At 47.4% G+C, this 12,441-nt stretch overlaps 3 protein-coding genes across 3 annotated transcripts in view; all 3 read left to right on the top strand.

Annotated features, from left to right (window-relative positions):
• Positions 1–330: 330 nt before the first annotated feature.
• LOC146812603 (uncharacterized) lies at positions 331–3,531 on the top strand. The gene is made up of 2 exons (XM_085615173.1): positions 331–1,716; positions 3,478–3,531. Exons 1-2 carry the CDS (start codon positions 520–522, stop codon positions 3,529–3,531), a joined length of 1,251 nt encoding a protein of 416 aa, XP_085471299.1. The 5' UTR covers positions 331–519.
• A 2,055-nt stretch (positions 3,532–5,586) lies between these two features.
• LOC146812602 (uncharacterized) lies at positions 5,587–8,163 on the top strand. The gene is made up of 2 exons (XM_085615172.1): positions 5,587–7,081; positions 8,108–8,163. The coding sequence occupies exons 1-2, from the start codon at positions 5,776–5,778 to the stop codon at positions 8,161–8,163; spliced, it is 1,362 nt and encodes a 453-aa protein (XP_085471298.1). The 5' UTR covers positions 5,587–5,775.
• A 701-nt stretch (positions 8,164–8,864) lies between these two features.
• LOC146812601 (uncharacterized) overlaps positions 8,865–12,441 on the top strand; it is a 34,778-nt gene continuing 31,201 nt past the window's right edge. The window contains exon 1 of the mRNA XM_085615171.1: positions 8,865–8,921. Within this exon, the coding sequence (XP_085471297.1) occupies positions 8,865–8,921 (57 nt within the window). The remainder of the gene's footprint in view (positions 8,922–12,441) is intronic.

Raw genomic sequence — 12,441 nt, 5'->3', positions numbered from 1 at the left:
ATAACTATGTTTGCTGATATCGGTTACAAGTTCAACTTTGCCAAGTCCCACATTGCCGAGTTCACAGTGTTGTTCTTGGGGTACGAACTCAATGATGGGGGTCGAGGCTTGGCTCCGCAGTTCCTTGAGAAATGCGCACGCCTTAGTACTCCTACGACACTGAAGAAATTGCAATCTTTTCTGGGTTTTCTGAATTTCGGTCGTACCTACATTCCTGATTATGCCCAGCGTATCAAGTCGCTTTATGCCTTGGTACAACCTACTTTTACCAAATCTAGCTGTCTGCCTGAGCATTCGGCTGCATTGCAATCTTTGCAGTCTGATCTTCTTGCTTCAAAGTTTTTACAAACTCGTGATAACCACACTAACCTAGTCATTAGAATTGTACCGGGTGCAGTGGGTTTCACCTACTTGACGTTCAATGAGGGCGACACCGTCCCCATTGCATATAAATCTCATCTGTACACTTCGGCTGAGCTGCGCTTCTCCGCTGTCGAGAAAGTACTGACAGCAGTTCAGATGGCGATCCTGAAAGAGCGAGCGCTATCACAGGGGAAGCACATGCTGGTGGTAACACCGTACCCTGCCCTTGAGGTGGTCACTAAAGCCAGTGTACCTAATTCTAAGGCTTTGCATCCAAGGTGGATACAATGGGCAAACTCCTTGACTTCGCCTGACGTCACATATATCTTTGACGCGGCATTACAGACACAGGAGTTCTTGGAGTATGAATTTGTTCATCCGGCTCCTGTGACTTTGCGCCCGCTCGAGGAGTACCATTGTGTCATATACACTGATGGGTCTGCGCAACCCGCAACTGGATCAAAGCTCGCCTATTCAGCAGCCTGCGCAATTGTTGCGGGCACTTTCGTGAATGGTGAGTTCCAGTCTGATGTCGTGTATACGCAGTCTTTGGGTGATGTTACCGCGCAGTTGGCTGAGCTGAAAGCTCTGGTGCTTGCACTGGAGTTTCCTGATCCTCGAGTGACCACCCTTATAGTGAGTGACTCGTTCTATTGTGTTCAATCGTACAACGAGAATCTACACTTTTGGAGTCACAATGACTTTCGTGATTCGAAAGGTAGCACAGTGAAGCACAAAACGCTTTGGGTTCGAGTGGCAGAACTTAAAGAAGGTCTGCCCCTCATGAATGTAATTCACACTCTTGGTCACCAGCGTGTTGGTGTCCATGCTGTCGGTAACAGTTTGGCTGACGAGGCAGCAAAAACCGCAGTGGCGACATATTTAGTAGCAGCAGTTACAAGATCCAAAACTAGGATTGATGATGACATCTTGGCAGCTATTGCTGCGTCCGAGACAGGGACGGGCTTTCCGAAAGGATTCCCTTCCCACTACCATTATCGTTTAAGTCCTGATAACGTCCCGTTAGTGAGGATTAACGACGTTGGTGACAGATTGATTCCCAACGCGGACTGCAGACCATCTCTGATTGCAGCTGCCCACGAAGGTGTTGCGTCTGCGCACGCCGGCGTTTCGGCGACTGTATCTCTTTTGCAGCAACGTTACTGGTGGTACGGTTTGTACAAACAAACGCAAGCTTATGTTCTTTTATGTGACATTTGCCAGCAGATTAAACCTTCTACTGTCGCGCGTCCACCACAGACGCAGCTGTTTATATCTAATCAACCACTTGCGTGTGTTTATTTAGATCACTGCGGTCCTTTTTCCTCTGATACTGCGCACAAGTACATTTTGGTTGCAGTGGATTCGTGCATACGTTTTCTGTGGGTGTGGCCGCAAAGGAGTACTGATGCCCGGACGGTCATCAAGGATTTACGTGTCTTTATTGGAAGTTTTGCATGTGGTACCCTTCATTCTGACCAGGGCCCTGCGTTTGCCTCTAGGGCTTACAAAGAAGCCATGAGAAGTTTGGGGATCCAAGTCAAATTTTCGTCTCCATACCGGCCTGAGGGCAATAGTGTTGTGGAGCAAATGAACCGTGACCGAAAGCAATCTATGACAGCTGCCAATACCTGAAAGACGAGCCCTTTAATATTACAGAGCAGCATGTTTTCTGTTACATTCGAAACGAAGAGCTGTTGCAGGAGAGAGCCTAGCTGATCCTGTGATGTGATTCCACTAAGCTGATCTATAAGGTATGGGGTCCCCCATGCAAGCCTAAGAGACCTTCTATTAGTCTTCTTTATTAGTTGCTAGAGAAAGGAGGGTGGTTGCTTTCCACTGTCATTATTATTATGATTGCTCCTTTCATTTTCTATGGTTTTGTAACAATGCTGATCCTAACCATTTGTCTGCTTGTGTTAGCCAAAGTACTGCATCTTAGGACGCGAGGTTTATAAAATAAACTCTTTAAACTTTACCGTGTCTTTGTTATTCTGTCGTGGACTGATATATAGCTACCAACGGGTACTTCGGATTCCCACCACTCCTGAGAGTATCTAAGTCGCTTGTTCTGGGTTGTCTATACATTGGGACCGCCGAGCTAAATCTCGGATAACGAATGTGACACTAAGCTAGTCGGATAGGGGTTCTTAGTTCTGAGGGGAGTTTCTGGTACACCACAATTATCTGAGGTCCTGGTTTCCTGCGCATAGTTCTGTGCATAAGCAGAATCCCTGCAACATGGCGCACCTAACGTTTGGTCTTTTGCTCTGAAACGCCTTAGTAGTGCTTTTATTAGTCCACAACGCTCTCACTCTGGTTTCCGGATAATGGGAGTGACGGCTTAACCTACCTAGGTTTCGACTAAAGGTTCTTTCAAGCTTGATAATTAAAAAGGTTTTCTTTTCTGAACCCCAGTGCTACAGTATAGCTTTTCGTTGTTCGTGTGAGTGTTCCGATGGCGGTCAATGTTGCCGCGCATAGTAGGGTTCCCCTGACCGCACATTTGAGGGTCTATGGGGTCCCGGATGATGGCTTGGCTGTTATTTTAGTGGTAGGCACTGATGCGGCATTCCCGTATGAGTTGTTTTACTCTTGGGTGACGTTTGATAAAGTGGATGCAAACGACAATTTGTTCCACGAATATACTCACACCGCGATGCCTGCAGCCTATGCCCCTTATCGGACACTTGAGATTCCCCTTACTGCCTGGCAGCATACTATTTGGTTTAATGGCGCCCTTCCCCATGCGGTAGCACCGGCGAGAATGGGCCCGTTGTCAATTGCAGGGGCCACATTGCCGGTGCTGGCCAGTTATACACCCCATCCCCGCTACATGACTGTGGCGGTGGCGGAGTTACGAGTACTACACACTGCCCTGATTACAGTCCATAGGGCGTTAGTGCAGTACGTGTCTCGCAATGTACAGGTAGGGGCACCTGCAGTTGCGGGCCACACGACTGACCATCATGCGACGGTCATCAGTCCTGTTATGGTTAATTCGGTTGTCGGCAAGCGCCCCCAAAATAGGGATGAATTCCCTTACTGGCTTGCTGAAAAATTTGATCAATTTGAAGCCGTGTTTCCAAATACTTCTCCTGTGGATAAACACAGGATCCTCACTATAACTTTGCCGAAGGATCTAGTCCCAGATATTGTCGACTGTGACAATTGGGGCAAGGTCTTTGCTGTGACCTATGCGAAGTGCTATGGCACTCCGTCTCTGTCTGTACTGCCCTCAGTCATCAAGAAGGTCCAAGACAATCATGGTGCTGAGGCAGCGATTGAGTTGGGATTGAGGCTTGTCGATAGCTTCGATGTGGTTTATTCCATGGTGATGGGCAACCTCAAAGGAGATACCATGCAATTCCAGGTGTGCAATATGTTGGCACTTGTGGATCCAGGCGACAGGCCAAAGGAATTCGCTAAAATTATAGCGAAAGCCTACAGAATGGTGAGTCGTAGCACCTTGGGTGTGAAACCCGCCGTGATCATTCCGACTGCAGTGCAGCAGCCTAAAGTGAGTTTGTCTACCAAGGACGAAAAGCCCAACTTTCCAAAACAAAGTTGGCGAGCTAAAAAACAGGGGAAGCAGCAAGAGAAACGGAGGTCTCGTTCTGCGTCGCCGGTGCAGATACAAAGTGAACGCACTTATGATTTGCGCGATCATTCTAATATTAAGTCACCTGATAGATTTCAGGTTCCTGAACAACGCTCTCCTCGTTCTTCACAGGAAACATCGGCTTTTCAATCCGGTGGCGGAGATCGTGGGAAAGGAAGGGGTGCTCAAGGTCGTGAGCAGCCCCGTCAGACTGACGGTAAAGGCAAGCAGGACGAGTCTGCACGTCAAAGACCCCCGTTTCAAAAGAAGAAAGTTGCTGCTCTGACTGCGAGATATGCCTCAGATTGTACGGATGCAGCTTCTGAACCAGACATGGGCGCTAACGCTGCTAGACAGCGCGGCGGAAGTTACAGTATTGCGACAAGCGCTGCGTCCGTTTCTGGCGGCGACAGCAACTGATACATTTGTAAGTGTTGAAACTGCTGATACTCGCGTAGCTCCCCCTGAACGGATGTTTACAATTGACCTTTTAATTGAGGGTGACATACAACGTAAAATTAAAGTGGTATTTTGGGATATCTAACCTCCACCTATGATATCCTTTTGGCGGAGGCGGATTGGCCCCCGGCTTTCGTGTTAGAGGCTCCTAGAGGGGAGGTGGTAATCCTCCTGTCCATTGGGCACACAGTGCCACTGGAACATTCTAATAGGTTAGCTGGGGAGTGGGCGCAGGTGCTCGCACCTGCATTGTACCGTACTCGGTGGGCTGGGACAAATTTTCTCCCAATCATACTATTCCGTTGCGGTCGGAACCCCAGCCACAACCCCAATACCCGATGCTTCGCGAAGCTCGATCTCACGTCGCGTCCATCCTTGAGCAATTGGAATATCAGGGAGTAATTGAAAAATGTGTGTCACCTATGAATAATCCTTTATTCACTGTGACAAAGCCTGACGGATCGTACCGCCTAGTTTTGGATTAACGGCACTTAAATTCGCACTGCAGGACATGTGCGGTACAGAATACACACAGTTCGGCTCTTGTCGATAGTCTTGTGAGAAAACGATTTAAAACTACTCTTGACATCTCCAATGGCTTTTATAGCCACAACCTGTCTCCTCATAGCTATGAGTGGACGGTGTTTACCTCGGGTGGCAAACAAAAGAGGTTCAAAAGGCTCCCGATGGGCTAAAAAAACAGCCCCGGGTTCTTTGCTGCTCGTGTGGTCTCACTTTTGGAGATGATTGACCCGAAAGCATATTCGTATGTAGATGACATCTACCTGACGGACGACGAGTTGCTTCCACACCTTGCTCGCGTGGGTAACATGATAACTATGTTTGCTGATATCGGTTACAAGTTCAACTTTGCCAAGTCCCACATTGCCGAGTTCACAGTGTTGTTCTTGGGGTACGAACTCAATCATGGGGGTCGAGGCTTGGCTCCGCAGTTCCTTGAGAAATGCGCACGCCTTAGTACTCCTACGACACTGAAGAAATTGCAATCTTTTCTGGGTTTTCTGAATTTCGGTCGTACCTACATTCCTGATTATGCCCAGCGTATCAAGTCGCTTTATGCCTTGGTACAACCTACTTTTACCAAATCTTGCTGGCTGCCTGAGCATTCGGCTGCATTGCAATCTTTGCAGTCTGATCTTCTTGCTTCAAAGTTTTTACAAACTCGTGATAACCACACTAACCTAGTCATTAGAATTGTACCGGGTGCAGTGGGTTTCACCTACTTGACGTTCAATGAGGGCGACACCGTCCCCATTGCATATAAATCTCATCTGTACACTTCGGCTGAGCTGCGCTTCTCCGCTGTCGAGAAAGTACTGACAGCAGTTCAGATGGCGATCCTGAAAGAGCGAGCGCTATCACAGGGGAAGCACATGCTGGTGGTAACACCGTACCCTGCCCTTGAGGTGGTCACTAAAGCCAGTGTACCTAATTCTAAGGCTTTGCATCCAAGGTGGATACAATGGGCAAACTCCTTGACTTCGCCTGACGTCACATATATCTTTGACGCGGCATTACAGACACAGGAGTTCTTGGAGTATGAATTTGTTCATCCGGCTCCTGTGACTTTGCGCCCGCTCGAGGAGTACCATTGTGTCATATACACTGATGGGTCTGCGCAACCCGCAACTGGATCAAAGCTCGCCTATTCAGCAGCCTGCGCAATTGTTGCGGGCACTTTCGTGAATGGTGAGTTCCAGTCTGATGTCGTGTATACGCAGTCTTTGGGTGATGTTACCGCGCAGTTGGCTGAGCTGAAAGCTCTGGTGCTTGCACTGGAGTTTCCTGATCCTCGAGTGACCACCCTTATAGTGAGTGACTCGTTCTATTGTGTTCAATCGTACAACGAGAATCTACACTTTTGGAGTCACAATGACTTTCGTGATTCGAAAGGTAGCACAGTGAAGCACAAAACGCTTTGGGTTCGAGTGGCAGAACTTAAAGAAGGTCTGCCCCTCATGAATGTAATTCACACTCTTGGTCACCAGCGTGTTGGTGTCCATGCTGTCGGTAACAGTTTGGCTGACGAGGCAGCAAAAACCGCAGTGGCGACATATTTAGTAGCAGCAGTTACAAGATCCAAAACTAGGATTGATGATGACATCTTGGCAGCTATTGCTGCGTTCGAGACAGGGACGGGCTTTCCGAAAGGATTCCCTTCCCACTACCATTATCGTTTAAGTCCTGATAACGTCCCGTTAGTGAGGATTAACGACGTTGGTGACAGATTGATTCCCAACGCGGACTGCAGACCATCTCTGATTGCAGCTGCCCACGAAGGTGTTGCGTCTGCGCACGCCGGCGTTTCGGCGACTGTATCTCTTTTGCAGCAACGTTACTGGTGGTACGGTTTGTACAAACAAACGCAAGCTTATGTTCTTTTATGTGACATTTGCCAGCAGATTAAACCTTCTACTGTCGCGCGTCCACCACAGACGCAGCTGTTTATATCTAATCAACCACTTGCGTGTGTTTATTTAGATCACTGCGGTCCTTTTTCCTCTGATACTGCGCACAAGTACATTTTGGTTGCAGTGGATTCGTGCATACGTTTTCTGTGGGTGTGGCCGCAAAGGAGTACTGATGCCCGGACGGTCATCAAGGATTTACGTGTCTTTATTGGAAGTTTTGCATGTGGTACCCTTCATTCTGACCAGGGCCCTGCGTTTGCCTCTAGGGCTTACAAAGAAGCCATGAGAAGTTTGGGGATCCAAGTCAAATTTTCGTCTCCATACCGGCCTGAGGGCAATAGTGTTGTGGAGCAAATGAACCGTGACCGAAAGCAATCTATGACAGCTGCCAATACCTGAAAGACGAGCCCTTTAATATTACAGAGCAGCATGTTTTCTGTTACATTCGAAACGAAGAGCTGTTGCAGGAGAGAGCCTAGCTGATCCTGTGATGTGATTCCACTAAGCTGATCTATAAGGTATGGGGTCCCCCATGCAAGCCTAAGAGACCTTCTATTAGTCTTATTTATTAGTTGCTAGAGAAAGGAGGGTGGTTGCTTTCCACTGTCATTATTATTATGATTGCTCCTTTCATTTTCTATGGTATTGTAACAATGCTGATGGTGCTGATCCTAACCATTTGTCTGCTTGTGTTAGCCAAAGTACTGCATCTTAGGATGCGAGGTTTATAAAATAAACTCTTTAAACTTTACTGTGTCTTTGTTATTCTGTTGTGGACTGATATATAGCTACCAACGGGTACTTCGGATTCCCACCACTCCTGAGAGTATCTAAGTCGCTTGTTCTGGGTTGTCTATACATTAGGACCGCCGAGCTAAATCTCGGATAACGAATGTGACACTAAGCTAGTCGGATAGGGGTTCTTAGTTCTGAGGGGAGTTTCTGGTACACCACAATTCTCTGAGGTCCTGGTTTCCTGCGCATAGTCCTGTGCATAAGCAGAATCCCTGCAACATGGCGCACCTCACGTTTGGTCTTTTGATCTGAAACGCCTTAGTAGTGCTTTTATTAGTCCACAACGCCCTCACTCTGGTTTCTGGATAACAGGAGTGACGGCTTAACCTACCTAGGTTTCGACTAAATGTTCTTTCAAGCTTGATAATTAAAAAGGTTTTCTTTTTCTGAACCCCAGTGCCAGTAATAATGGTACAAATACAATTGTCCTTTATTATTTGTTTTTTTTCTCCAATAGTGCAAAGTTTCTGCTTTTGTGCTATTATTATTTTCATGTTTACCCTGGTCTTCTGAGCCCCCTTAGCTGTTACACATCACATCCCCTTGGGATGAATGATCAGATTGGGTGTTTTTTTTCACTGGGGTAGAGGGGGCATGTAAGATCTGAAAAGCCTTCAGCTTCGATCTTTTTCTTCAATGTATTTAATATGCAAACACAGGTGTTTAAGTTTCACTTGCACACACAACGGATGCAGTGCAAGGTTCTCTCAACCTAATATAAACTTATTTTGACTTGTACTTGTGTTGGTTGTCTATTTACTTATGTAATATTGTGCGACCTCCTCTGATGTGTCTGCAAAACGTACATTTTATCCCAAAGTTTTGTCCTGCATTCTGACCTTCTGGCCTGAATTTTTGTCCTGAATTCTGACCTTCTGGCCTGAATTTTTGTCCTGAATTTTGACCCTTTGTCCTGAATTTATACACTCACTGTCCTGAATTTGCACCTATGCCAGTTGGTCACGCTACAGACAGTGTCGCTTCTGCTTGAGAACTGAAAGTTCAGCACCATGGACAGTGGCGGCTGACACTGAGCTGAAATGTACTAGAGTCGACAGTGAGAACTGCGTCTGTAATGCTGAAAGGTGGAGTATGGCAGACAGGCGGCTGCTGCTTTAAAACTGCTCAGTTCAGCACCAGAGACAGTGCCGCTACTGGTTTAGAACTGAAAGTTCAGCACCACGGACAGTGGCGGCTAACACTGAGGAGCTAGAATGCTGAGTGCTGACACTGAGGAGCTAGAATGTATTAGAGTCGACAGTGAGAACTGCGTATGTACTGCTGAAAGGTGGAGCACAGGAGACGGGCGATTGATGCTTTAAAATTGAAAGAGCAGCGCCGCAGACAATGGCGACTGACACTGAGGAGCTGAAATGAACCACTGTGCCGACAATGAGAACTGCGTCTCTAATACTGAAAGGTGGAGCACGGCAGACAGGCGGCTGCTGCTGTAGAATCACACAGTTCAGCACCACAGACAGTTAGGGTGACCAACCGTCCGTAAATTTCACGGACTGCCCGTAATGGGCTTCTTGTCCATTAGGGTTTCTTCCACAGACGCCTTTTGTCCGTATTTTCAGACATTGGAGCAAGCTTCCCCCTGCAAGCAGCCTGCGAGTTCTGTAACTCTCACTGCAGGGGCCAGCTAAGGCTCCTTCTGTGATCAGTGGCCTGCAGCAGCCCCTCCCTGGCCTGGCACAGGCTGCTATCAGGCCCAGGATCATTCTGTATGTCAGCCTAATTATCATATACAGAATGATGATGGGCCTCTGCGCAGTGACAGCATTTGCTGGGCCTCCTCCTGCCAGAGCCCAGGGCATGGCAAACTGCTTTTGTTTATGGGCTCTGTTAGACCTGGCACATTGGCGTGGGTCTCCCTTCCATTTTTTTGCTGTTGCCTCATGTATTTTTGCTGGTGTTAGTTGCTCAGGGCACTGTGCCAATGCTGTCCAGTGCCACAGTGCAAGTGCTCCCTATTGTAAATTAATGCATGAATTTGTGATTCCATGATTGGTTTGTTTGGTTTACCTGTCAGACCCTAGTGCAGTGCACCAGGAGTGCCCAGGGCTGGTAAATCCAAATGCTGCTGGTGGGCCTGCAGCACTGTTTGTGCCAACCACAGAAGCAGTCTGTAAAAGTGTGTCTAAGGTCTGCTATTGCAGAGCCTGCGTGCAGTCTGGTACTGTCATGCTGACTGGGCAAGTGCACCCACTTGCCAGTCCCTAAACCTTCCCTTTTCTTCATATCAGACACCCCTATGGTAGGCCCAAGGGCAGGGTGCATTGTAAGGATAAGGTAGGACATGCCCTGGTGTGTGTAGCATGTTCTAATAGTAAATTACAGCCATTTTTGTTTTTCACTATTGCAAGGCTACCTGTTCTCCATAGGCCAGAATGGGCAGTTTGGTTATTACATGTTATAATCCTAACTGACTCAGGGCACATGGTAGAAATTCGAATTTAGTATGCCTGAACTCAGAATGATAAAATGCATCTTTTAGTGAAGTTGGTTTTAACATTCTGTGTTTGAAAATGCCACTTTTAGAAAGTAGGGATTTCCTTGTCTAACCATTCAAACCTGCCTCTGCTAGGCTGTGTATTCCCTGTCTGGAGTTTGAGTGACAGGGCTGGGGAATTCCAGGAGACAGGGTGAGGTGTCCCAGTGGTGAATAGAGAGATCTGCATCCAGATGGGTGGGAGGAGTTGCAACTGGGACCTGAATAGGGATGTGCCTTCCCTCCACAATGCTGGCTCCACCTCCTGTGGTGCGCCTGATGTCTCTGCCCTGCACTCTGAAAGGAAAGAAGGAGTCAGGTAAACAAAGTGCTCCAAGACTGACCAGAACTGGTTTTAACAACGCAAAGGCCCCTCTGCCCTCAGAGAACAAAGGATTTTGGGGTATAAGTATTGGGACTCTGATCCCAAGAATTTAGATCACTTTGAGAAACAAGAAGAAACTGAGGAGAGACTATTCCTGAAACTGGGGGATTGGCCTGCAGGGGTTGCCTACTACCAATGAGAGGAGAAAGGAACTTTGTGTGCACTTTTGCTCAACTTGTGAAGGATCTCCAAGTGCTTGGAAAAGAGCTTGCCTCCTGCTGAAGTCTCAGGAACAACGGACTTCACCCCCCAGCTCCCCAGAGTCCTTTGGAAGTGCCTGCTGCTGCTGTTTGGGCCTTCTGAGGGACTGCGTGTCGCAAGGAGCTGGAAGCGCGACTCAAGTAGGAGAAGCGTGATGCCGTCGGAGCTGTTGTCATCGCATCGCGTAAAGTGTGTCGACACTGCAGCATCACATCGAGCGGAAGCATCTCGCATCATCGAAGAAGTGTCTCGCAACGCCGAAGAAGCGTGTCGCCATCGCAGCCATCGTAGCTGACACATTGCACTGCATCAAGAGAAGAGTCTCGCATCGAGGAACAAGTGTGCCGCCATCGCAGCCATCATAGTTGTCACTTTGCATCGCATCAAGAAAAGCGCCTCGCATCCATGGAGAAGCGTGCTGCCATCAGAGCTGCTGTCATCGCATCGCGTAAAGGGGTGTCGCTGCTGCAACATCGCATCGAGCGGAAGCGTCTCGCTACCTCGTAGAAGAGTGTCGCCGCCAAGGCCGCTGTCGTCGCATCACGTAAAGGGATGTCGCCACTGTAGCTAAAGTAACAGTATTGTGGATCTTTGTCGTTTAATGGCCTTGTGGTAAATCTATATAAAGAATACTTATTTTTGATTTAAAACCTGTGTGGTGTCCATCTGTAGTGTTGTCACTTGGTTACTGTATGTTTTCACAAATGCTTTACACACTGCTTCTGAGATAAGCCTGTCTGCTCGTGCCAAGCTACCAAGGGGGTGAGCAGGGGTTATTTTGGAAATGTACCCCTTTACCCTGACTAGAGGAGGAGGTCCCTATTTGTCACAAGTGCATACCTGTGCCAACTAGAGACCCCCAAGTCTTAGAGGCTCCTGTCACCTCACCAGGGGCCATGCTCTAGGGAGGCGGAGGTTTAAGGTTTAATTTTCGCATGTGTTACCCAGATGAATCCACTGTTAGCCTCTTAAACTGTCACACAAGGAGTAATAATGGTACAAATACAATTGTCCTTTATTATTTGTTTTTTTTCTCCAATAGTGCAAAGTTTCTGCCTTTGTGCTATTATTATTTTCATGTTTACCCTGGTTTTCTTAGCTGTTACACATCACATCCCCTTGGGATGAATGATCAGATCGGGTGTTTTTTTTCACTGGGGTAGAGGGGGCATGTAAGATCTGAAAAGCCTTCAGCTTCGATCTTTTTCTTCAATGTATTTAATATGCAAACACAGGTGTTGAAGTTTCACTTGCACACACAACGGATGCAGTGCAAGGTTCTCTCAACCTAATATAAACTTATTTTGACTTGTACTTGTGTTGGTTGTCTATTTACTTATGTAATATTGTGTGACCTCCTCTGATGTGTCTGCAAAACGTACATTTTATCCCAAAGTTTTGTCCTGAATTCTGACCTTCTGGCCTGAATTTGTGTCCTGAATTCTGACCTTCTGGCCTGAATTTTTGTCCTGAATTTTGACCCTTTGTCCTGAATTTATACACTCACTGTCCTGAATTTGCACCTATGCCAGTTGGTCACGCTACAGACTGTGTTGCTACTCATGAGAACTGAAAGTTCAGGACCACGGACAGTGGCGGCTGACACTGAGCTGAAATGTACTAGAGTCGACAGTGAGAAGTGAAATTTCAGCACCACGGACAGTGGCGGCTGACACTGAGGAGCTAGAATGTATTAGAGTCGACAGTGAGA

Source organism: Triturus cristatus, chromosome 7, assembly GCF_964204655.1.
Source record: "Triturus cristatus chromosome 7, aTriCri1.1, whole genome shotgun sequence".
Classification (NCBI taxonomy): Eukaryota; Metazoa; Chordata; class Amphibia; order Caudata; family Salamandridae; genus Triturus; species Triturus cristatus.
This window is presented reverse-complemented; position numbering and strand designations above follow the sequence as displayed.